Source organism: Siniperca chuatsi, linkage group LG10, assembly GCF_020085105.1.
Source record: "Siniperca chuatsi isolate FFG_IHB_CAS linkage group LG10, ASM2008510v1, whole genome shotgun sequence".
Lineage (NCBI taxonomy): Eukaryota > Metazoa > Chordata > Actinopteri > Centrarchiformes > Sinipercidae > Siniperca > Siniperca chuatsi.
In genome coordinates this window covers 24,798,955-24,825,608 of record NC_058051.1, presented here as the reverse complement: position 1 = coordinate 24,825,608, position 26,654 = coordinate 24,798,955, and the positions used below count along the sequence as shown (strand labels likewise).

At 42.5% G+C, this 26,654-nt stretch overlaps 1 protein-coding gene across 2 annotated transcripts; it reads left to right on the top strand.

The window, feature by feature from the left end:
• The first annotated feature begins 1,368 nt into the window (after nt 1-1,368).
• On the top strand, nt 1,369-19,970 carry si:dkey-70p6.1 (uncharacterized protein LOC570575 homolog). Of its 2 annotated transcripts, none has more exons than XM_044211545.1 (7): nt 1,369-1,854; nt 10,235-10,462; nt 11,596-11,653; nt 11,840-11,918; nt 12,924-13,471; nt 15,949-16,086; nt 17,579-19,970. In XM_044211545.1, the coding sequence occupies exons 2-7, from the start codon at nt 10,329-10,331 to the stop codon at nt 18,116-18,118; spliced, it is 1,497 nt and encodes a 498-aa protein (XP_044067480.1). In that variant the 5' UTR covers nt 1,369-1,854; nt 10,235-10,328; the 3' UTR covers nt 18,119-19,970. The 2 variants fall into 2 exon arrangements, with proteins under 2 accessions (XP_044067480.1, XP_044067481.1); XM_044211546.1 differs by having other exon boundaries at nt 1,383-1,854; nt 13,008-13,471.
• The last annotated feature ends 6,684 nt before the right edge of the window (nt 19,971-26,654 follow it).

The following is a 26,654-nucleotide window of genomic DNA, read 5'->3' as shown; positions in this document are numbered from 1 at the left end:
GTGGCAGCTATGCACGGTTAATAACCATGGAGGAGCCAGAAGGGAAAAGGAGGAGGAGGCTCGATATTTGGACATTTTTTCTCAAAAAGTCTCAAAACAAAGTAAGTTGTGATGGCAGCCAATGAGCTACTAGGTAATGTTTTTCAAGTTTACTTTTAGTAGTGTTGTTCGCTAGTTTGCTAATTAATACAGAAAGCCTGAGAGCCTTACTGCATTATATTCAATTATATTTTGAATTGTCACCTGGAGCCTGGATTTTCCTTTACATAAATACAGATATTTCCACCATAAAGGCACAAATTGGTGCATAAAAATTCACCAGAAAGCAGGAAATTAAGTGTTTGACACTCAAAATTTCCTGGGGGAAGGACCCCCAGTCCCCCCACTTGATATGCCCTTGACAACATCACACTACTTCCTCTTTTCGCTCCTGACAGAAGAGCTTCATAATTCCTGACGTTAGGCCTATGTGTCGCCATCGGTCTTTGGCTGAAACGATTGATGCTGTCGTTTTTCTTGGCAGGACAGTCTGTATTGTGACCCTTCAGGGGCCCTCTCTCAGAAGATCCTTCTCTGTTTCGCCTTTACTGTTGCATGGATTGACCCTCATACAGCAACACCGTCTTCTGCACCCTGATAGGTGGTTGCTCCTCTTCAGTGCTTGGAAGAGCCAGTAGGTGGTGGTAGAGTGGTGGAGGTATAGGCTTCAAAGGTGTGTGAGAGTGGCAAGGTTAAAACAAACTAAAGAACAAGACTTTACTGGAATACTGTTATATTTCGACAACATTTAAAATAGAGTCATAGATAAATAAGACAAGAAATTATGATGTTAGTATTTCTCAGTTCACCTGCATTTGGTTCAACTTTCATTAAAGTGGAAAAGGCAAACATGTAATATGTTGTCACACTGGGTTATTAGTGGCAGAGGCGCTTATGGGGGTCATGAGCTTGCAGTAAAGTTTATATTTATCCAATGCAGTTTCACTATAAACTCACCCCCATATTTAAAGAGATTAAGAAAAAGGCTCCAACACAGCAACAGTTTGACCTGTTTTGCTTTCTTTGACTAACTCTTCTTCTTTGGTCAGCCCAATAAAGTCAGTGTCAATATATCATAAGCTGGTCTCATACATATGTTTCAGAAAATCTTCAGAGGAAAGTAAAACATTTAAAACACATTATAACAACAGGTCACTTTCACTTTATATTCCTTGCGCAAAAGTGTAATTTAGACCCTCGGTGTCCCAATGGCAGTATACAGACTCTAAATGGCCCCTTATCTGCCACTGAAATTAACAAGAGCCTCTTGCACCTTTAGCAGGGACTGAAAAATCCTCCTAAACCGGATTCAGCCCATTCATTAGACGCTACACCCGCACTTCCCCGTCCTTCCGAGGGAGGACGGTAGAATCAAAAGACAAATTCAAAAATTGGGGGGTCTCCAGCTCTGCCTGTGTCACATGGAAGCACAGTAGCTGAGCCGAGGGGATGCGAGTACAGATGGAGGGGGCTTGAGGGACTGTGGAGGAGAAACCTGGCACTTGGAGATAATACTGGAGATACAGCGGCGGCGGCGGCGGCAGAAGCAGCAGCGGCAGCAGCAGATAGGCAGGTCAGACACTTCCCAGCCTCCCTTCTGGCTGGGGAGCAGAGGAGCGCGGACAGGGCGCACAAGGGGGTCAGCGGGCTCTCAGAGGATGTCACATGCAATATGCTGCATTCGTGTTTTCTGAAGCCCAAGAAAGCCGAGTTATCGCCTTTGATTGATTATGCTCGCGGGGAGCGCCTGGTCCGAGTGGAAGCAGAAGGAAGCGACCAGGGTTGATGCTGCGCCTCCCAAAATCTCTGAGCTGAGTGAGTACAGGGATGCTATAGCGCAATGCTCTGTGCCCGTGGCTATGTGACAGGCTGGAGGGAGGGTGGTGGTGGTGGTGGTGGGGGGGTGTCATTCATATGTGCCTATAGATTCAGCTCGATAAGCTGCACACGCAATTGGCACACAGCATCTTTTATTCATCCAGGATATGCAGCCTACCGCTTTGCCTGTTTTTCTTTGTGTCGCCCTGTTTTTTTTTGTCTTCTTCATCTCCACTGGTCATAAATTTAACACACAGACACGTGTGCACCCACCTCAGCGTTACTGCATTGCCTTTTTGTGATTTAAGACCCAAATGAACGGATTCATCAGAGAACTTCAATGTGATTTGGTGAGAGGAAGGCGCAGGGAGCCTCCAATCACGCGTTTTTTCTGCGTAACATCCCTGCCGACTGTGAAGCATAAAGATAATTAACGTTAGACCTTCCGTTAACATTTGCACCCCCCACCCCTCTCTACCTCCTCCCTCCTTCAGCTACTCATAAATAGGGGTGTGTGGGGGAACTGGCTTTGTCGTGTAAGTTGCCAGCTGACCTCAGGGACACAACATCTTTTATCATCCTCACTTTGATCTGGAAATGAATCGGAAACGCTTTGATGATTAGAGAAGAAAAGGAGTAAAAAAAAAATATCTGGCGCTACAGGCTTAATGAAACAAAAACCATGATAAAAGCACACAGCATCAGCCTGAAATTCTTCCTTTTCTGTGACCTTTTTTTTTTTTTTTTTTAATTTTTTTACCCTCAATTACGGGTTCACACCCTGCATAGTTTTCCTGTCTCAGCCGGCATCATTTGAGACGTGGTTTGTAACCTGTTGTCACCAGCATCACTGCAGTTTGAGGTGTCAGAGCCCAGAGGCGCGGCGAGCCGAACCATCACCCTCAGTGTGTGATTGATGCCTGCTGAGTGGGTGCCATCATGAGCCACATACCTCCCCAGATACACATAAGCCCTTCATGGAGGATTTCTTTATTGTACAAAATAGACAGTGCAAAAACATGATGATGAATTTCCTTTTTAACTTTCAGCATCTCTGATGTTGTTCCGCCTGTTTCAAGGTCCCTCACTCTGTCAAAGCTGCTGGAAAGGATGGGAATCATGTGATCACAAGTCATTATAATTATTCTTTCATTTGCTGTGAATAATGTCAGGCGGTGTTTGTATCAGAGGCAGCGTTGCACAGATAAAGACAGAGCCTCAGCTTTTCTTCCTCACAGGGGCATGGTTAATCGTTGTTGCAAGCAAACATTTGACCTAATTCACATTCTCACACAATAGCAGCCCACCCCACCCCACACACGCACACACACACACGCACACACACATTGATGTTATTTGTGTCACACAGAGGGTGAGGTTTTTTTGCTCCACATGAACTCCCAGGTGGTTTATCAAAACCTGAGCAGATTCGGCAGAGAGGCCACTGCTGGCAGGCTGGCTGGGTTTGTGGAAAGGAGCTCCAGTATTAATAATAATGAACACACGTAAATGCAGTGCATGTTCCTAGAAAACGGAAAGCCTACTGATATTTATTGCAACACTGTAGGGCTAAATATGTTCCTACAAAATGCATTTTTATGAGGATTACACCACAATTCCTTGTTTGACTTTTTTGCCTCTTCAGGCGCTGTAGGCAGAAACTATGAACATTTTCTTTATTGTTTGAAGCAGTTAGAGTATGAGCATTTGTTTTGTTTAAAAAAGATGAAATTATGTGTAGTTTTTCTGTTAAATTTTGCCTATAAAATATGATCTGATGTTGTGATTGGCCAGTTGTGTCACCTAGCATGTTTCACACTTCTTTTAAAGACATTTAAATGTTGATAAGATCCAAGTTAAGGTGATATGTTTTTGTCATTCGTTCAGTCATCTATAGGACTTCAATTAATGGTTAATTTTCTCGATTCATCGATTAATCTATTGATCAATAAAACACCAAAAAACATCAGTGAAAAATCTCCATCACAGAGCCCAAGGTGATGTCTTCAAACGTCTTGCAACAGTTCACAATCCAACGAGAATCACTTTACTATAATTTAAGGCGAGGAAACGCAGCAAATTCTCACTTCTTACTTCTGATCCAGCTTCTCAATTTGAGAAGCTGGATCATCAGATTTTAGAGCTGAAACAGTTAGTCGATAAATCGATTAGTCGATCAAAAGAAAAATCATTGGCAACTATTTTGATAATCGATTCATTGCTTAAGTCGTTTTTCAAACAAAAAAAACATCATCCATCCTCTGGCTCCAGCTTCAATGTGAGGATGTTCTGCTTTCCTCTGTTTTATATCTTTGTAAACTGAATATCTTTGGGGTAAAGCAATGAGAAGATGTCACTTTGGGCTCTGGAAACTTGTGACAGGCGTTTTTTCACTATTTTCTGACGATTTATGGACTAGATTCATCGATTAATCATGAAAATTAACAGATCAATCAATAATGAAAATAACTGTTAGTTGAAGCCCTATCAGATTTTTAGCAATTCAGCTTGAAAAATGACTTAAATAATTAATCAATCATCAAAGTATTTGCCAATTAATTTTCTAGCAATCGACTAATCAGTTAGTCGACTAATCATCATCAGCAGCAGCTCTACGGTCATCCACATTGCGGCTGTTGCGACCCAAACTTTCATACATTCATTCACCAATAATGTGTCCTGTAGAGCTGCAATGATTAGTTGATTAATCAATTAGTCGATCGTCAGAAAAATAACCTGCACCTATTTGATAGTCGATTACTCGTTGAAGTCATTTTCAAAGTAAAAATGCCAAACATTCATCAGTTCCAGGTTGTCATTCGTGAGGATTTGCTGCTAAATTCTATATTTTTTACATGTTTTATGTTCTGACAACATTCGCTTTGGGCTTTAGGAAACTGTGACGGCCATTTTTCACTGCTCTCTGGTGTTTTATAGACCAAACGATTAATTGAAAAAATAACTGGCAGATTAATCAATCGTTAGCAGTCCTAGTCTCCTGTGTGTTCACTGACTCAAGAAGAGAAGAAAATATAGAAGGAAAAAAGAGACATCTGTATTTTTTTCTATGGAGCAAAATAATCTAAGATCAATGGTCCACTTACTAGCTTTTAAAGCTTTCAAACACATCTTACAGTCTTCATCTGCTGATATTTTGTTGCATATACTGTTCCCAAAGGTAAAGACTTAACTTTTATTTCTTTACATACAATGCATGTAATTCAGTAAAGAAACCAGATATTAATGATTGATGATACTCCAGTTTCCTCGCCACATATGGCACCTTCTCAGTATAAGTAGCCTTCTGGTTTGTGAAATATGGTCAGGGCAACACCTGGCAAATCTGCACCTGCAGGTATTCGCTGGTAGTTTGTAACGAGCACACTGAGCGCGCATGGGGGATCTGTGTCTGAGGAAGAGGGGCTTTGTTTAGCAGAAAAGCAGCCGGGGGAGGGCCATTTCTTGCTCTTGCTCTGAGCGCTACGTCCAATTGGCTGGCTCTGACGAGGCAGCTCTAGGGCCAGAGATTACACTGCAGTGCTGAGGCGTCACTCTGGCTGAACACCGCAGGCAGAGGCAGGGGGATAGAGGCAGAGAAGAATGGGTGGGGAGGTGTGGACACACTCAGTGAGACAGGGAAGGGAAAGGAAGGGGAGGAAGGCCGGGAAACCTTTTTGGGAAATGTGACAGCCTCTTCTCATCTTTCTTTCAGCGTATTCAAACACCTGCCACAGGACTCCCACGCATGTCTTCCTCCCCTCCTCTCTCTCCTTTCTTTTCCTCCACACCTACACCTTTCCCCTTTCTTCTCTCTCATTACCCTCTCCATCTCTACTCCTCGGCTCTGTTGTCAAATCAGCACAGATATAATTACACTGACACTGTTGCAACTGTAATTTAAATGATTGTTTCCTCATAGGTGCATATGGTTCTTTAAATCCAACGTAATATTTCAGACTACTCACTCAGGTAGTCTTCTGTTAAAGGTGAAGCACTGGTGGGTGAATTAGTGGCATTAAAAGCAGGTATCTGCTTTGACATGTTTGCTGGCTGCTGTTAAAATACACCAAATAATTTTGATAGACATGCTGGGAAAACATGTTACCTGCTGCAATCATTTTCTTAAGACATGCTCAAAGAAATATGTAATTATGTTGGATATCCACTGTTGGAAAATATGACTTATTGATAGATCATATTAATAGTAATTAACGTGGTTAATTTGAATGAGGAAACAAAGCAGTTGCTCTCTGGTCAGGACGCCCTGAACTTACAAAGAAAACTACAAGCAGCTTGCAAAGAACCTGCGAGACGTCTGTGTGTGAAATTTGGTGCAAATTGGATTTCATGCTGAGAACAGTTGGGTTCATGGCTGGATCTACTAAAAGAAATGCAAATTAGACCAAAGTCTACAAAACTTCTACGCTGCAGAGCCTGATAAACTCCGGTCCCGTCTTTACTCTGTCTGTTTTAATAGAAAAGCAGATACCTTCAGTACGGTAGTAAAGTCAGTCAAATAATATACTCTGAATACTTTCACAGAGAAGAAAATAAAAGGGAAAACAATTCTACATGGATAAAACTTCAACATTAAAAAGGGCCAGTGCAGGTTGTTGCATCTTAACAGCGGGGACTTTTCTGCGCTGACCAGTGATATTATGGTTATAACAGACCGCGCCCTCTACTGAGCTGTGTTATTTTCAGTTAAAGTCCAACTGAAAATAAAATAAAACATTTGTGTACTACAGCATACATATCAGCTCTGTAAATCACTTGTCCTGTGTTCTTCTATTTTGTATTTTTTGGATTCATGATGGCGCCCCCTAGTTTTGCATTTATTCGACAGAATACCGCTCCAGTATCCGCCTACATAGATGGAGACCTTATTTCGATACAGCCAATCAAATCTTGCGTAAAACAGTAACATCAGCGCTGAGCCAGACAGCAGCCTGCTACACAAGAGCTACCGACTATCCTGCTGAAGTCTCCTTCTTATATAACTTACAAACATGAACACACGTCTTGTCCTAAACCTTAGCTTGTTGAACGTACGACCAATTAAACATTCACCGGGGAAAAGTGCACCGCTGATGTCAGTTTGCAGGCTAGATAACTAATTAGCTGCTCAGCTGCAGCACATTAAGCAGCATGTAAATGCACATGCAAATGTCACTTCTGTCCGGTTTGATGCTGGTGTGGTCCTTACTCTTCAATACCACTAACTACAAGCTGTCAGCCAATGACATGTAACTACAGCGCAAGTTTGTTTACTTTGTCTCTAGTTCCCCTGCTGGGGCTCAGCCTGCTAGCTGCTGTCAATCAAACACAGACACGCCCCTTCCAGCCGGCTGAGACGAAAAAGAGCGTTTCTGATATTTCCCCATAGACCCTTTTCTTCCTTTTAACAATAAAAACTATTAGCAACACATTATATGTGTAATTATGTCATGCTGACATAATGTTTGACTACAAAAAGGGATGACTAAATATGATTTCACTTGGACTTTAATGTCACTCATGGAGGCGGCTTGAGGGAAGGCGCCAGTTTTAAAAAGTCTCACCATATGAGATATGTCGTACTTGCTGTTTACCGATCTGCTGTCTTTATCCTTGCAGATGGAGCTTCAGAGCTAACTCCTGTTAACAATAACATAAGACTTCCTGCAGCTGCTTCACGGTAAAAAAAATCCCACCAGTGATGATCTGTGAGATTTTGATCGTGAAGCAGCTACAGCTTCTTTTTTTTCTCTTCTTAATGTCTGAACAGTAAAATCCTTGGTAACACTTTGCCTAAAAGTCAAATCAAAGTCTAATGTTTTGTGTCAAATTTCATGCGAACAGGACTTGTGAGCTTTTTCAAAACGTAGCCATGAGCACCTCTATGGTGCACGTCGGCTGTGGTAAACAGACACTTTCCTCTCTTTAGCTATGCTCGGGCGTGGCTCTAGAGAGAGTGATCAGTCCACCACTTTGGTTAGACTAAAATATCACAACTATTTGAAAGAATTTTGTACAGACATTCATGGTCCCAAGAGGATGAAGCCGACCGATTTGGTGATCCCCATCTAGCATATTTGTCCAATACATTGGTTAATGACCTGCAAAACTAATCAGCCCCAGCTGTACTTTGTGTTTAGTGCTTATTAGCAAATGTTAACATGGTAATGCTAAACTAAGATGGTGAAAATTATACCTGCTAAACATCAGCATGTTAGCATTTAGCTCAAGTACAGCCTCACAGAGCCGTTAGCATGGCTGTAGACTCTTTGTTTTGTCATACAGTAGATGGTCAAAACAGTAAACATTTATGTAGCAACCCATGTATCTAATGCTGTGTGTGATTTATCTGAAGTCATGGGAGTCCAGAGATGATGCATGTCATATTTGGAGGAGATGGGATCAGTGGTGTAGGAGATTTTTAGAAAATGGCTGTTTTAGAAAATTAAAAAGCTACATTTGGTCAGATGTGTGCCAGATTTGGCATTGCAAATCTGATGGGCATAGTGCACATGCTGCCAGTCTTGGCGAGATTCGGAGAATATATTGGCAAGACAGACAGAAGTGTTTTACTACTGTAGAAGATGGTGTTCAAAATATAGGCCTGTTTTCAATAATCAGTGACTTTCAGACTCCAGAGAATCTTTTATGTATACATACATATATATGCATATATATATATATATGTATAATATATATAATATATATATTATACATATATAATATGTTATTATATATATATAATAATATACATATATATGTTAATATGGGCACACTTGGGTGACAGAAAATGGACTACATAGCAAAAGTATGTTTTGCAGGACTGGCGCAAAACTCAACAGCAGACCAGTGTACTACAATCTGGGTAATTTGTATAACTTTGGTGTAATTTTAGTGGGATCTATCTGGTGATTTGTTACCAAAACATAATGAACCCCTAATTAAGTTTAACCAAATTACAAAGTCACAAATCGATGATTTTAGTGAAGAAGAGGCGTAGCAGTATTTCATGCTTGGGTTGCTTGAATCTTTATTAGGCCTCACTAGCTTTACAGATCTCTACTGCAATGCTAAAACTAGATTATTTGAGCTGCTTCAGATTGACATGTTGGCTTCAGAAACGCCCACTAATGCGGTGGTTTCCCCTTAAAACCAGCTAAAAAACAGTCTTGTGGTGTCCAAGGCTTTGGCAAACTGTCAGAAAAGATACACTTTGTTCACCAAGACTACAGACAAATTGTTAAAGTACTTTGGACTGTGAAGATTAAATTCTGTCTGGAAGGAAAGGATCTTTGTGGAATCCAATACTAACGCACGTTGTTCAAAGTGTCAGATTTGATCATTAGTGAGGAGGATTGAGGAGGAGTTTGTCTAAAAGTACAAGATCCATCCAAGAGTGTTTCGTTTGGAAGAAAATATGAAGCTATAAACTGAATAAATACACGAGAGACATTTGGACAGTTAGGTATTAGGTTTATCATCCTGAAACTTTAGTTAAACAAGACTGTGGACAAAACCAGGCGGAATATTTTCCTGCAGTCTGCCATTCAGTCTTGTTGTTGCTGATGGACAAGTGACAAACACACATGAAAACACACTGTCACAGGAGACAGATGGCACGATTTGACAGAGATTAGAACAGGCTTGTTGTTTGGTCTTTTTGTTATGGCTCCGTGTTTTTATTGTTTATTTCAAACATATTACGCTGCCAAATGTGAAATTGTCTGGCAAGCAGCAAGGAGTAGAGACGCAAGAAAGATGTTTTTGTCTGCTTGCTCTGCTTTCATACTTGTCTCCTTCAGTGTTTCAGGTTACTCTGCCTGCTGGCATGTTCAGCTTTGCCGTGACTCATCGTACCTTCTCAATATGTATGTTTGTTTGTGTTCGAATCGTTAAAAACATAGGACATTTGTATTTACCCATATGCATTGTAGCTGCTACCTGAAAAGCAGATCTGCAGTAGATTCTCAGGGAATTGTGTTCGGATATAGAATTTCTTCTGGTTTATTTCAGTTTGTTAAATGTATGATTGGTGGATTATTAGCTCACTTTTATCTTATGTAGACTTAGATACCTGAAAATCTTTGCTGGTGAGCAGGTGTGCTGTTGATGTCTATGTAAGTGTGGCACACAAAGCTCAGTAATCCCTTAAACAAGGTAAAGCAGAAGCACATGCCGGAGGCATAATATCTGTTCACTTCACTGCTTCAGTGCTGGACAGGAATTCTCACTTTCCCTCTTTTCAAACTGCTGCTTCCCTTCTGCTTTTTGCAGCGTGAATATTTTACTTATGGTTCCGCTGCTTTGTTAACCTACTTAATGCTTTGTAAAGGTTAGATAATTTTGTAATTAAGCACCACTCTGTGCCTTCTCGCTGCAGATCCCAGTGAGACCGTGGCACTTCCCTGCGTGCATGAGTTGTAAGGGTGTGAGTGTGAGTGTGTGTGAGAGCAAGTGAGCGCCAGCGCTCCCACATGGCCTCCATGCAGGACGGGCTGAACTTCACGGCTCCTCCCTACGGCAAGGTCCTGCTGCTGGGTGCTATCGCTGCTGCCTCAGCCTTTGTTGTCACGATCCTCATCGTGGTGCTCTGCGTGGGCTGCCAGAGGTGAGAGCAGGCACTGTGCATGCACTTATGACCACACACACATACACACACACACACACACACACACACACACACGGATACACACATGTGCTCACTTGCATTTGCAAGCCACTGAATATTTACACATCCACGCACAAGTAGTGGAAGAAGTAATCAGGTCCTTTACTTAAGTAAAAGTACCAATACAACAATGTAAAAATACTGCAAGTAAAAGTCCTGCATTCGAAATCTTACTTACAGAAGTATTATCAGCAAAATGTACTCAAAGTAAAGGTACTGCAGTAAAATGTCGCCTGTGACTGATATATTATTATAGATGAGATTATGAGACTGTTATTACTGCTGCATCAATGTGTAAACAGCATTTTATTGTTGTAGCTGCTCGAGGTGGAGCTAGTTTTACCTAAGTAATATACATTTAGGTAGTTTAGTCCACTTCCAAACCTAAGGGTTGAGCCCCTCCAAAGAGCCAAGACATAAATCTGAGGGGTCGTGAGATGGTTGATGGGAGAGGAAAGAAGAAAAGACAAAGTTCTGATACACAAATTTGTATTTGATTATTTTGTGAAATATTGGATAATTTGACCTCTTCTGAAGTTCAGACAAGAAATTACTCATGGCTAACAACTCATAGACATCTGAAACGTGACTAGGGGCCCCGACTGATTTTTCATAAGAGGTCTCAATCCAAAGAACTCAGAACCACTGGTTTAACCTTTAACAATTAATTGTATTTTATAAGCTTATCATATGATTTTTTTATGGAAAATATTAATCTGAAAAGTAACCAGTAACTATAGCGTTAAAATAAATGTAGTGACGTAAAAATATTTCCCTCTGACTTGTAGTGGAGTAGAAGTATAAAGTAGCACAAAATAGAAATACTCAAGTACCTCAAGTAAAGTACCTCAAAGTTGTACTTAAGTACAGTACATGAATAATTGTACTTAGTTACTCTACACCACTTGCACGCACATATGCAAATATACACACACACACACACACATGCACAGTCATAAGATGACTCAGACACACAGGGACAATGACTCAAACTCTGCGCATGCACACACACACAGAACTCCACACTGTAGTAAGTGTCAACCTGTGTGACAGAGCGGTTGTGTTTACCACAGGAAGGGGAAGACACACAATGTTCCCGGCGAGGGTGGAAAACACCGTCTCATGGACATGGTAGGTATCAAGCAACACTCTCCTCCGTGTTTTGTTTGTGTTGCAGCAGAGGTAGCTGAAGCAACTTAATTCACCAGGGAACAATATCATTCAGAGGACATCTCTTCAGTCTTAATTAGTGTTTAACTGGCCCTGTGTGTGTGTGTGTGTGTGTGTGTGTGTGTGTGTGTGTGTGCGTGTTGTCAGGGTATACTCAGGCAGTCGAAGCTGCGGTCCATCAGTAAATCAGACACTGAGATGAACAAGATGAACTGCAATGGCAAAAGTGAGTACATCGTTCACATACAAATCCTGACCTGTGTGCTCTGTAAACAGTACCTCACTGTTGTCTGGTGAAAACCTTGTATCCCCTAAATATCAGCTCTTCTGGAACTAAACAGCCCGGTCTTGTTTTAGCTGCATGACAAAGCACTTTTGGCATCATCGAAAGGATTTTGTGGGGAATTTTCTGAGCTGCAGGGGAAAATTGTTCAACCACATGAGCATGGAATTTTTTTTAATCTTATTTGAGAGCATAAAAAACACAGACAGTGGAGATATAAGGTTTTCACCCAACAGAATCAATGCAGTCCTTGAAATGGAAAAAATGGAAAATCAATTGGAATATTTAGCAGCAGATCGATAGCATGACAAGTAAATACATAAATGGAACAATCATCCACAAATAAATGTAACTGTAACACAACACAACCAACCCGTAATAATGCAAATAAACATTTAGGTAAATGTTTAACATCCGCGCCGATCTTTGATCAATAAAAGCGTCACCTCGCACTTTTCTTCATTCTGATCTGGCCCTAAATTCATACAAAACCTCTCTGTAATAGAATTTAAGGACACTTTAGAAGAGAAATTTGAATACAAAATTCACATTACATTTACAGCTCAGCCTTATTCCACTAGACTGTTCAATCTTGATTTATGAACATGCATCTCTCTCAAAGACAGAAATCAGAGAGCCAAGACAAGTCCTGGAGCTCCGTTGCTGACAGTCAACAGGGAACTGTTATTGTGGGCACTGTGACAGTAGCCTGAGAGGGTTTGAAGAAATATAAGCATATGTCCTGCTTCATATTTGTCCTGCTTCCACTACATTGGAATTAAGTCAATTTGGATGCATTTTCTCAAACATCTATGTCAGCTCCCAGTTTACTGTCAGCTCCAGATTTTTCTCTTAACAGCGAGAGATTTATTCATGTTCGCAAATGTTTGTTGAACTGTCCAGTGCAAGAGGAGTAAACGTATGTGAATTCTGTTTTATGGTGGGCAGAGGCATCTAAAAAGAAACGTCCAGCCAGCATGGACCTTCTGCTGCTGCTCAGCCGCCGGTCTAACTCTGACCTTCGTTCTCAAGGCAGGCAGCTTCCCCAGATCCCCTCCGGGACTGGAGAGGACGGAGAGCACACTTACTCTGAGGTGGGCCGACGCTCCTCCACCACACGTACTGACGATGCCCTCTACGCCATGGTAGGCAGGGCCGGGCAGACGGACACTCCAGCCCCTCCGGCTGTCCCCGCCAACACCCCAGCGCCCCCAGACCCAGACGGGGATGTGGAAGGAGGGCTGCCCGAACCTGAGGCCCAGGTCATGTCCCCACCTCATCCTCAGGAGACGGCCGAGTACGCCTGCGTCAGGAAGCTAAGGAAGGCCGAGAAGGCACCCCAAAAGAGGGACAGCGGGACAGATATGGGGGAGCCTCCGGCACCGCCTCCACGACACGCCCCGCCGTCACATCCCGCCCCTCCTCCACCACACCCTCACAGCACGAAGTTGCCCCGTAGAAACATGGACACCTTCAATGTCCCGGCATTCCCAAAGGTTGGTAGGGGAACTTTTTGATGAAAGTTTAAAAAATCATACAATGGATATATTACAGTAGTTACAAAAGGACAAGGTGCGCTTACTAATAGCTTTTTCCAGACCATGAGATGCAGTTGAAAGCTTCAGAAAAAGCTATTAAGTGGACCTTCTTGTCCGGGCTCAGGTGACAGGTCATTTGTTTGGGCGGAAGGATTAAATTAGATTTTTTTCATGGGAAGACGTTAGATAAAGAGCAGAAAAACATGTAACTTGTAACTTAAATATTACCAGATTCCCACATAAATAACACGTAAACTAGTTGGTGACCTTGTATTTGATGCCACTCAAAACAAAGGCTACAGATCTTCTTTGTGATCAGCCTGGACAGCATCATCTCTTAATTTCGTAGCTGTGAACAGGATTCAGTTTTATGGGCTGAGGGAAGTGATGACTGGAGGGGGAGAGGCAGTTAACAGCTAAGTTGGGTTCCTAGTGGTTCTCCAGAGGTCTGACTGGAGCAATAGATGAGATAATACAAAGTAGATTAAGACTGAGTTGATGCCTTGTACACTGACTTCATTGGAAGGCCCTAATAGTTAATTATCCACGCTATTGGTTTAGCTCTTCAGACTAATCTCAACTATTGGATGTATTGCCATGAAGTTTAGTACAGACATTCATGTTTCCCAGAGGATAAATCCTACTGACTTTGATCTCCTGACTTTTCTCTAGCGCAACCATGAGGTTCTCATTTGTGGTTTTTAGTGAAATGTCTTGCAACCATGGGATCGATTGTCATGAAATTTGTTACAGACATTCATGTCCTCCTCAATGAATTATTAATAACCTTGGTGATCCTCTGACTTCTCATCTAGGTCAACATTTTTATTCGTCCAAGACTTTGGTTTATGACTAAATACCTGCAAAACAAATGACATTCCCATCAGCCTCAGCTGTACTTTGTGGTTAGTGCTATTTAGCAATTGTTAGCATGCTAACACACCAAACTGAGATGGTGAACATGGTGAACATCACCTGTTAAACATCAGCACGTTAGCATTATCACTGTAAGCATGCTGACATTTCCATTTAGCTAAGTACAGTCTCAAAGAGCTGCTAGCATGGCTGTAGACTCGTAGCAGGCGTTCAGAGTGAAAACAGCCCTGTGTTGAAGAAAATGTAAGGCTGCGTTGGGTGTGTTGCTTCAAGTACAAGTGAGATGTGAAATACAATCCATGAAGTCCACTTAGAGTAACAGATCCATAAATTTAAAGGCTCATTTTTTATCTGTAGTTACGACAATTGCCAGTTGCAGTAAAAATATAGCATTCACATTAAAGGGTTATCTAACAGGAATGTACACTTTGATTGGCCACTGCAGCGCCTTGCCGGATGATGTCACTTTTAGTCAAGTTCAGCCTGGTTCAATCTTTTTGCTGGACGACCCCGTTTTTTTTGTTGTTGCCGTTGGCGTTGGCACCCCCTCTGTGTCGGCGAACTGGCCTCTAGAGTCGGTCTGAAGGCGGCCTTAGTCTTGTTTAAACACACATAGTGTGTCAGTTTGGTGTGAAAAGTCTCTCTGAGATCTTTGTTCTGGTTGTCAGGCTCAGATTTTTGTTGCTAGCTGTATTGACATGTGTAACAAATGTCTTTGTGATAAATGTTTAATTCTGTAGTTCTTTGTCAGCATCAGTATGACATAATAATATGCAGTTTGTAGTCCAGGTACAGCGAGCAGGATCCGGAGAGTATTTCAGTCAGATTTCCTGTTGATGCTGCAGAGGATCTACACAGTTGTAATTGTGCCAGTGTTGCAGTTTTCTCTGCACTCGGCTACATCATGCATGGTGTTGTGATATGTTAGCACTTCTGTAGACATTTCTTTGAAGTCCGGGCAGTGAGCTGTGTTTATTTGTCGAAGAGTTCTTGGTGATAGTGGGGTATTTCTGCTCTGAGCAGTGTCACCTCCTCCATATGTTCGCAGCAGCAGGAGTGTAGGCAGACTCTCTGCTTTTGCTGTGGATATAAGGCTTTGTGCTCCCCTCCAGGTGACAGTGGGAGAGCACTTGCAGCCCTGTGTGAGGTAAGCGAGGTCGCGCTCTCTGCTGTGACCTGAGTTCAGTAACACGCACAGTTCACAGGGCTTACATGTGTACACGGTCTGCTCGCAGGGCTCTTCGTCACCGATTTTCTTGTGCGTGACACAACATGCTGAAATTGAGTCATCCAGAATATAAGCACATGGCTCCTCACGATACAAGCTCCAACTTCCAGGGAAAATCTTTTCAATACTGTATGAAATCCATCCAATACATTTCTAATGCCCGCTCTGTGCTACAACACTTCTGCATGATTAAAGTGGCTAATTTGTCTTTTATGAACCCCACTGGGTCTAGTTTTAAAATGCTGTTTTTATTTTCACAAATACTCAAAGAAGACATGCATGAACATGCGAGCAGCTCTGCCACAAATGTAATTTCTTGTTCTGTTGACAGGAAGTGATGTTTATGGGCAATGGAGAGCAGTACATCTGGAAGCCTCCAGAGGATGAAGAGATGCTCATACACCAAAATAAAGCCCTGGGACCGTTGGGTGCTCACACAGTGGAGAATATACAACCGTCTGCTGCTGTGGTGAGCGAGGACTCTTCAGTCTGTGCATCAGCCTTTCTGTTAAATTACTGTGTTGAAGCTCCCTATTCCCAATGTTCCCCTTAAATTTACTATTAGGTAGCTTTAATATTAGACAAAACATTTTTTACAGTATCCATATTCTGTATCTGCTTGACCCAGCATTTATATCACTCTTAAAGGTCCAGTTTGCAACATTTAGGAGAATCTATTGGCAGAAATGGAATATAATATTTATATATTTATATTTACGTATGTTTTCATTAGTGTATAATCACCTGAAAATAAGAATTGTGTGTTTTCGTTACCTTAGAATAAGCCGTTTTTATCTACATATGGAATGGATCCCGTTCCTAGGAGGTCGCCATGTTGCACCGCCATGTTTCTACAGTAGCCCAGAACAGACAAAGCACTGGCTCTAGATAGGGCCTTTCGAGTTTTGCGGCCACCGTAGTTTCTCCTACACGCTTGGAAGGGGAAAGTGAGGCGAGCGGTATTCAAATGGTTGCAGACTGCAATTTCACTGCTAGATAACACTAAATTCTACACACTAGACCTTTAAATTGATTTAATCCAGCCTGTTTGTGCCTCTCATGTACAGTATTACCAGTGCATTTGAGTCACAGAGCTAAGCTCTCTTGGATTTTTTTAAAACCAAGAAGGTCGTTTAACAAATGTATAGCAGTCCTGAAGGTATTTCAAGAATCCTCAAAAGACTCCTCTAACCATCCAGCTGAAAAAAAAAATTCGGTCCACTGCATAAAAAAGATTTTTAACAAATTTTCCAAGTTACAACTCTATTTCATAATTCACACAAAGATGGTAGCTGAAAATGACATGAGCAAGGAGATATGTCCTTTCTGGCTACCTGGATATGAAATAAGTCCCAGCTTGGGAAACAAGTTAAACATGTTTTTTATTGTCCAGCAGACGCAATATTTAAAAAAAGTTTAAAGGAATAATTCCATGTTTTGGGAAATATGATTATTCACTTTGCTGTTGAGAGTTAGAAGAACATCTTTGTCCGTTAAATATTAAACTGGAGCCAGCAGCCAATTAGCTTAGCCTAAGAAGGGGGTCATGTGCCAGACTATTTTTTGGCACAGTGATTTCTTAGAGACTCCGCTGATTGCCTGGCAACCTCAGGCGATAACAAGCACTTAACTCCCCGTAAAACCACAACTTGTCATTTTTACATTTCAGTTGTTGTATGGATTAAACAAACAGTATAACGTGTTAATTAGTGAGCTTTAGAGGTGCTGGTAGGCAGATTTTGGACTGAGGCAGATTAACTATTTCCCCCTGTTTCCAGTCTTTAGGCTAAGCTAAGCTAATCGGCTGCTGACTCCAGCTTCATATTTAATGTACCTACAACAGTATGATATTGATCTTCTCATTTAACTCTTGTCAAGAAAGTGAATAAGCGTATGTCCCAAAATGTCAAACTATTCCTTTTCTTTTTTTACGGTCTCAATAATGTGTTGTTTGACTGCAGGTGGCTGAGATGTACTCGAAGGTGTGTAAACCAGGAAAGAAGAAGAGAGCTGTACCGGGGTCTCCCCCAGCCAATCCTGGCTTCCGGACCTTGGGTCGTGGTGACCGGGACCGAGACCGGGACGGGGGTTTTAGTGTAGTGGTCAAACCCCAGACGTGGGCCCTTCAGGAGGGCAAAGCAGTTGGAGGGCCCCTTGACGACCACTGCTATGAGTCCATCGGGACAGAGGAGTGCGATCCGGCTTATGAGAACATGGAAGGTGGAGGCGCCTGGAAGCGAGAGAGGCCCCCCAACACGTGTGCCACCCTGCGGCCAAGGAGGAAGAAAGCCCAGCAGCCCTTGCAACAGCAGCAGCCCCCTCCGCCGCCGCCGACGCAGCAGACCCCCAAGTTACAGCACCTGCCTGCCAAAGCCCTGCTGCTGCCAGGAGAGAACCTGTATGAGAGCATCGGCGACCTGAAGCAGGGCTCCGCCACCTCCAGCACCACCACCATCTTCACTTTCAACGATGGCATGGAGATGTATGTAACAGGGCTCTGAGGCGGTGGCTGCACTGTGACCCCTATCCTTCCAACTCAAGGAGCTGAGCTAACACCACAAGGAGTGACGGCTGAGCCCCTGTCATGCTCACCCACACATACTGTTTACATTCAAGTCATAACATCATGCCTTTCACAGGCTGCGGAGGCCTTGGGGCAGTAATGTTGATCTTTTATGAACTGGGCTGAATACGAAGTCCAATCTATAAACCTTAAAAGGAATCCAAAGGTAGTGAATAATAAATGAGCACAAGACCATTGCAGAGCAATCTGTAGGTAACAGTAGCACTTCTATTTTACTGATACATATGTGCAAAGCACAATAAAGTAAAAAGCCTAAATTCTTCCTCAATTCTAGCGGGTAAAAATAGTTGTTTACCTGGTCTAGCAGGACTTCTATTTGGGGAAAAGGCACAGCATTGTGTGAAATCTTTTGGTAGCACTTAGTCTGTCATGAACAGGCCTTCCCTGTAGTTGGTCAAGATGTGATTCAGGATGGAATTTAAATGATATAAAGGAATGAATTACTAATCAAAATACTTGAAAGCTCAGGGACCAAGAGAATCAATTATGAGAGTATTATAACAAAAATTGCACACATTTTGCATTCCTCCTAAAAGCTTCGACTAATTTAGACCATCATCATATTTAAAAACCGACCAGATACTTCCCTCCATCTTGTTTTGTTTCATCCTACATGGACTGAACACTGTCTCCACTGCCGTCTGTAAATGAAGTGTTTTACTTTCTTGATCCTGTTTCTGCACTTTGCCTGCTACAAGTTGCATGCTAAAAAAGTGAAAAAAACAAAAAATAACAAATAACAAAAAATCAAGCACTGTCATGTGGTACCTCTATATGAATGTTTTTCTTTCTATTGTTGTTGGTTGTTTTTTTTGTGTGTGTGTTGCTTTATTTCTCTGTAGAGCACAAAGCCAGTTAGATTAAGGATGTCTTTTGCTCAGTGGGACTCTGTGCAGCAGAAAGGAGAGTAAATTTTCTCTCATCCTTTGCCTGCCACACACACAGTACAGATGAAACATGACTAAAGAGAACTGCTCGAGTCCTAAAGGTGGAGACAGTCCACTCAACCCCCCCGTCCTCTGCTCAGTCCTCACTCATATCTGTGGACCATTCATCTACATAGTCCCTGCCTTGTGCTCATAATGAATCTGCTTGGGTTTCACCATAGTGCAGCTTGGAAAGCTAAAGTAGAACTGATGTGTATTAGCAACCGTCATGTCTCATCATCACTCCATCGATGAACACTCTCTCCTCTCTCTGTTATCAGTGTTAAAAATATTGCAGAAATGATAAAAATGTGAAGCAAATGGTTCGCTAAGTAGCAGAGCATCACCCCGAGGATAACACATTCAAAATTACATCCACAATCCTGGACAATAACGATGATTTCATTTGACCAAATATCCCCAGCAAACAATGTGATTATACTGTATGTTGATGCAATGTGTATGTACATTACAAAAGAGAAAGAATAATAAATATATCATCAGTGTCAAGAAATCTATCTTTTTCTATTATGTTTAATTGTGTTTTGGAATGACTTATCTTGTGACACAAACTGCAAAAACAGCTGCAATGTAAATCTTCAGTGTATTCTGTTTGTTGTTTTTGAAGCCATGAAGCTACGGTGTGTTCTTGGAAAGCCCAGCTAAGTTAAATGTGGCAGCTAATGTTGTGTGTTTGCTATTCAGACTACAGGGTCTTGTACTCAGAAGCGTGTAATTAAGTGCTAAGTGCAAAAGATTGTAATGTTTTATATCAAGATTACTATTCATGAAATGTCAGTCAAGTTTATACTTTTGTAATAAAGTGGCACTTTAAAAAAAAGATGTTTTATCTCATAGTGTCAGTTATTATGACGCTGATGACGACCTTCTCTAAGGCCTCAATATCACCAAGAGTTCACTTTGCCATCTACTACAGACTGATCAAAGACCCTTTTTTAATTTAAACCTTTTCAAAAGCCTGTTCAAAAGCTGCTGAAGATTCATCCTATCAAAGGAAATCTTAACATACCTATGCACTTACAGTCTTAGGGTCAAATGATTTTAAAAAGTGTAATATTCTTATAATATTTTATATCTCTAGGCTGCTTTTTCTTCTATTGTCCCTTGCTTCTTTGTGTACAACCTTACAACCTCATTCCACATGGAGTGTGTATGTGCACGTGTGCGTTGTGTGTGTGGTTGAGTAGCCTTCCCATGTTTTTTTTTTTAAATCTGTGTGAATGTCTGTGTGCACGTGCACATGTGCCAGAGTAGCGGGGTCTGCGTCTGAGTAGCTGTGGTGGGGGGGAGAAAGAAAAAAAAAAATAGGTCACCCCTTAAAACAAAAAGCTTGCAGTCAACATCGCAACCGTCTGCTGAATTTTCATTGGCGGGCTTGTCTCCATGGTAACAGGTTAACCTTGAGGCAGTAGTCACATGGGCGAGCAAGTCTTCTGCTGTCTTGGAGAATACAGCGTGCGTCGTATGACATCCGTGATCACAGTGTCACCCGCTCGGTGAGGAGCTATCGCACAGGGGGAAAAAAACATCCCCAAAACAAACATGCAGGAGCAGGAGATGCTGTAGGTGTGAAGATGATACAACATTCACAGCTTATGTGATGTGTTAATCTCACTGTGAGGAGTATGAATGGTTGAATAAATACATGAATGAGACTGCCAGATTCATTGAAGGTACATAACAGTGAAAAGACACAGGATAATACTGAGCATAAGGTCACAAACTGGCTGGGGAAACATATTATTAGCAAGCGGTGTCTCAAAACAAGGAGCACGAGTGTGTTCATGCTTGTAGTAAACAGTGTGAACACAACAGGGAGGGAAAACTAGGAGGCTTGAGGTTTTTTATTGCTCATTTTGTAACCCTGAAATCACATTAATATCATTATCTTGCGTGTTTATAACTGAGTGTTAACACTTTAAATTCTGCACCAGATCAAATCAGTAAAATCCTGAACCAGAAGGATGTTTTCATTACTGCAAAACTACCATTCATGACGTTAAATCTCAACATATTTTAACTTGTACAATGGAAGTGATTCAGAGTCTGTATGCATTCTTCTGTACTGTAAAGAGACACTGATTTCTCAAAGGGACATGCTATAAATCACACTGAGAGAAGCTAAATGTGAGCTATACTGACCCCATCAGGCATTAAGGTGCATCACAAGGGGAGGCAGGCAGCCTGTATCTGAACCCTGAGAGTCAGAGGACTGTGGAAAATATTCAGAAGTGAGCATGTGACCATCCGTGACCTCGCAATTATGATCTGATCCACATCTGGCTGATCAGTCAAGACACATAATGAAAACAAGTCCATTTCCAGTGGAAGTAGAAAGAGGCAGTGAGAACTGAAAACAAAATCTGAATTAAATCTCCAAGGTGTTTTCTTATACCCTGAATTTAAGATTACACCTATTGTGAATGTGTAAACCTTCAAGATTTAGATACTCTTATCCTTTGTGATTTATGTTTAATATAACATTTCTGACAAGTACTCTACTCTAGATGTGAGTTTATCACATAACATATATATAAAAATGTCTTATTAGAGCAGCGTAAAGTATGAATGGATTTATATCAGAACGTGTTCTTGAGCCTGTTGCACCAGCTGTTCATAAATTCAAAATTAGCCTATTTATAATTAGTCCCAGTTTGTGCCTCTCATGTTTTAACATTACATTCAAGTCAGCGCTATGGGTCCATGTTTTAACATTACATTCAAGTCAGCGCTATGGGTCAGATTTTCCTGTCCTCAAGGTATTTCCAGAAACTTCAAAGACTCTTCTAACCATCTGGATGAAATAATATTCTGTTTGTTACACGATAAAACAGATTTTTAACTTGTTTCTCAAGTTGCGTCGCTTTTTAGTAATCCAAAAAAAGATGGTACCTGGAAATTACATATTTTCTTGCTCAATTTGAAAAAAAAATGTAATTATCAGTTATATTGGTATATATTGATAGGCCTGGGAGCTTGAGGGTTCTGCGCAGTATCTTTGCTGTTCCCAGTACTGCACTCTTCTGGACCGAGATGTCTGGTGTTCTTCCAGGGATCTGCTGTAGCCACTCCTCCAGTTTGGGGGTCACTGCCCCGAGTGCTCCGATGACCACGGGCACCACTGTCGCCTTCACCTTCCAGGCCTTCTCCAGCTCTTCTCTGAGCCCTTGGTACTTCTCTAGTTTCTCATGTTCCTTTTTCCTGATGTTGCCATCACTTGTGTAACCGTCGTACTTCTGCGTTGTGTAGATCTTGCGGTGTGGTGCACAAGGAGCACGTAACACAGTGGAACGTTCGGAGGCGCTCTCCGTTTAATCTCTTCCCAACACGGGATTTACAAAAAGGGACAACATACCTCTTCCCAACACGGGATTTACAAAAAGGGAAGAGGAAGTCGCAACCCTTGTATTTATACAGGTGCAGCCGGGGGACACACGAAGAAGAAATTAAATAAAAATACAGAAGAAGGGGCTGGAGGACCAAAGCAGCACAGCAAATCAAAAGCCAGGTATGAAACAGTGACAAATAAAAGAACAATTTTGTGTAATTATATTATAAATAATGAACATGTTACATTCACCCCTAGAATTACACAAAATACCAGGCACAATTCTCGAGAGTACAGGAAACCAATCACCACTGTTCCCAATATGCTAATGAGGAATACTTAATTACCATTACAGCTACACACCCAGTTACGAAAACCATCAAAAAGATTAGCGTGAGAAAAGGACTGGCCAAATCCCATCTACACACATAGGGAAAAAGAATATGCCCACCTACATATTCTATACATATGTAACTGTAATACACCTCAGAATAGACTAGACCCATGTCAAATAATTTCAAATGACAAACTCAAAATGACAACATTACAAAAATGTTGCAAACCTCTCATAAAACAAAAATGGAAAACAAAACTGTATTCCAACACCAAAAACTCCAAAGACCGACGCAAGTCACTAGTGCATAATTTCAATAAGTCTAGACACTGGTCTCAGTAACCGTCCAGCTCGGGATCTACGGTCAGGAACAGTGTCAACTTCAGTCACCATAGGGTCAGTAGGCAGGACAGAGTCAGGGGATGTAACAGTCTCTGGGTCTGGGCAAGGGGCAGAACTGCATTGCTCAACAGCTCCAGCTTCCAGCACATTATCTGGCACAGTATCTTCCAGCGGATCACCATCTCCTGCATCCGTAACACTGCCAGATGCTGATGGTAACTCAGACACCCATGCCCTTGTCCGAAACTCAACTGACCCCGAAGCAACATCAGTGACTGCTGACCTGTCTACACTGATGTCCACTGAACTTGATGCAAGGGACACAACATCCTGTTCCTGAGCATTAGAATCTGAATCAGACAGAGGCAGGAAGTTCACTGGCATTATCAGATTACGATGAACAACTTTTATCTGACCACTGGTGGGGTTCTGAATCTTAAAGGTGTGGCTCTCATCGTTTTTCTCGATCACGACATAGATCGTGTTTTCCCAACGATCAGCGAGCTTCCGTTTTCCACGCTCCCCCTTGTTGGCTAATAACACTCGATCATCCACATCCACCGGAGCCCCACGCACTTTCTTGTTGTACAGATCACTGTGGCGCTGAAGTTGTTTAGTTGCCATTGATTGTGCTATGGCCACTGCTTCACACAGGTTTTTTCGCAAGGACTTTTCGACCCTGATGTGAGTCGAAACAGTGGTTTGGCTATAGTAGAACAGCCCTCAATAAACTGCTGGTAATACACCACCATACCAAGGAACGAACGAACTTTGCGCTGAGATGGGACATCAGTGCCATCCTCCATAAGGTCAGCTTCTGTCAAAGAGGTTATGGCTGCAACTTTATCTGGGTCAGACTGAATACCATCAGCGCTGATGATATGACCGAGAAACTTAACTGACCGTCTTAGAAAGTTGCATTTCTTGGGCGCGAGCTTGAGGTTATGTAACTGTAGTCTCTGAAAGACCATCTGTAAACGTTCAAGAGCCATATTTTCAGTGGGCGCGAACACGAGGACATCGTCCAGATAGCACAACAAACTGAGGAAGTTTTGATCGCCAAAGATCCCTAACATCATCCTCATGAACGTCGCCGGACTGTTACAAAGGCCCTGAGGCATCCTATTATATTCATACAGACCAAATGGTGATGGGAAGGCTGTATATTTCCTGTCATCCTCATGAACCTCCACATTGTAATATCCTGAAGTGAGATCCATTGTTGAGAAAAAGGCATTACCACCCAAGGCTGATAAGGCATCGGCAGGATGAGGGAGCGGATGCGCGTCTTTGACAGTTCGTGCATTGAGCCAGCGGAAATCATTGCATATTCTCAAGTCACCGGTTTTCTTTGAGACTATCACCAGGGGTGACGCAAACTCACTGCTGGACTTCCTAATGATCTCACGCTCTTCCATGTCATCCAAAACCTCTCTCAGTTTCTCATATTGTGTTGGTGGTATGCGCCTACACGGGAGTCTGAAAGGTTTTTCGTCTGTGACTCTGATACGGTGCAGGTACCCAGTGGCCTTGCCGCAATCTAACTTGTCTCTAGAGAAAATAGACTGGTACTTTACAATAAGTTCTGCCAACCTAGCTTTGTACTCGAAGAAACCTCACATGACTCAATGTCTATGTCTGACAAACCTAGATCACACAACTCAGACTGGGGCGAACTAGCAGCAGTACACTGTGCCTTAGCTCGGGAATGGTCAGGTAAGGTGGACGTGTCAGACACAAGACTGGGCTCAGTTTTACCGGCTTTCTGACACTGTACTTGCTGACCAATGACAGACTGAGTACCACCAAACCTCTCAACTGACTCACACAGAGACACGTCAGCTACCTTAGCATTTCGTTTTAGGATGACATGCTTGTGGGATGGGTTCATTACTTTTAGTGGAAGCCAACCATCCTCCCTCAATAGAGCAACTGACCTAGCAAGTATAACTGTTCTTGGTCTGGACTTAGAGCTTGTAGGCTCCACTAATACTTCACTACCAACAAACCGTTTGTCCACATACTGCAGTTTGGCCCACACCAAGTGCTCAGTCATCGGCTCCAAAGTGACAGCTCTCCTGAGTTTGACAGTGCCAATCACATCTGGGACATCCTCGGTTTCCATCCCAGCCATCAAACTCAACAGCCGACGTTCTGCATCACTCCTGCATCCGTGCACAGCAGAGCCCTGATCCTGAAGTTCCCGCTTTAGTCCACTGATCACGTACCGCAACAGGTTACTGCCAACAATCAAATCATCACTCTGGCCATTGACAACTAAGGTAGGGACGATTACTCTGCAGCCGTACATTTCCATTTCGAGGTCGCACATGCCTTGGGGCAACGTTCTGGAACCCCCACACCCAATTAACACAATGTTTGTGGGCTGAAGGATGGGGTCTTTTAAAACAGCCTGCTGCAACAACTGAGGGACCAGACTGGAGCTTAAGGTACAAGCCATCGAACCGCTGTCCAGCAGGGCAGACACCATTACTTTTCCACCCAGTGTCACATTTTCATAGAACAGTTCATCATTTTGTTTGAGTCTCTGTATGTTTTGAATCACTGGCGTACGTCCCATGTTTCTCTCTTCGTAGACACTTTGATACACCGACTCTATATCATCCATGTCAGTATCAGGGGAATCAAACTCAGGCCCAACACTTGCCCCTACCACATGCAGGCCATCTAGTTTTCCTGCTGCTGTGCTGTTTGTGTAGTGGCTCTGGGTTTGACCGTGGCAACGGGACACTCAGCTCTGGTGTGGTCAGGAGCGTAACAGCTAAAGCATAGATGGTCAGACCTGCAGTGGTGTACTGTAGTGTGTCCAGCATCTCCGCACACAGCACAGGGCAGACCGGCTCTGACTTTGGGGTTTTGTGTGCGGGCATTGTACTTACTGAAAAGCCTGGGCTGCTGTTCTTGTTGCGCCAGGACACGTTCAAGCAGAGCAATAACTTTGTCCAGGCGGTCTGGTGCACACTCAGCTGGTTGTACATTGGGTGGTGCGACAGCAGCCACATTAGCAGTAACCGGAGACACACTATGCAGAGGGGCAGCAACCTCTCGGTGCTGCGAAAACAAGACAGTGTTCACTTTCTGCTTGGGTGTCTGTCTGAGGTCCTTAGCACGTTCTACCAGCTTTTCATGAATGTCAGCAACTGTCCATTGATGCATAGGCTTGCACCTCAATATGAGTGACAGTTCAGGGTCGGGACAGTTCTGTATAAACATGGCGGCTAGGTCACGTGACAGACAGTCAAAAGTCTTATTCTGTCTTTTCAAAGAGTCCTCAGTCACTTCTAGGGCTTTGTTAAGTCTCAGCCAGTAGTCAAAGGGGTGTTCGCCAGAGTGGGGTAGAGTAGCATAAAAGTCAGCTAATGGCAAACTAGAGGTCACAGTGTCACTAAAATGCTGCTTCAGTATCTCAAAAAATGGGCTCAGGGCCGTCAGTCAAAGTCAGAACTGGCTTACTGCGTATGCCCACCTTAACCACCTCACG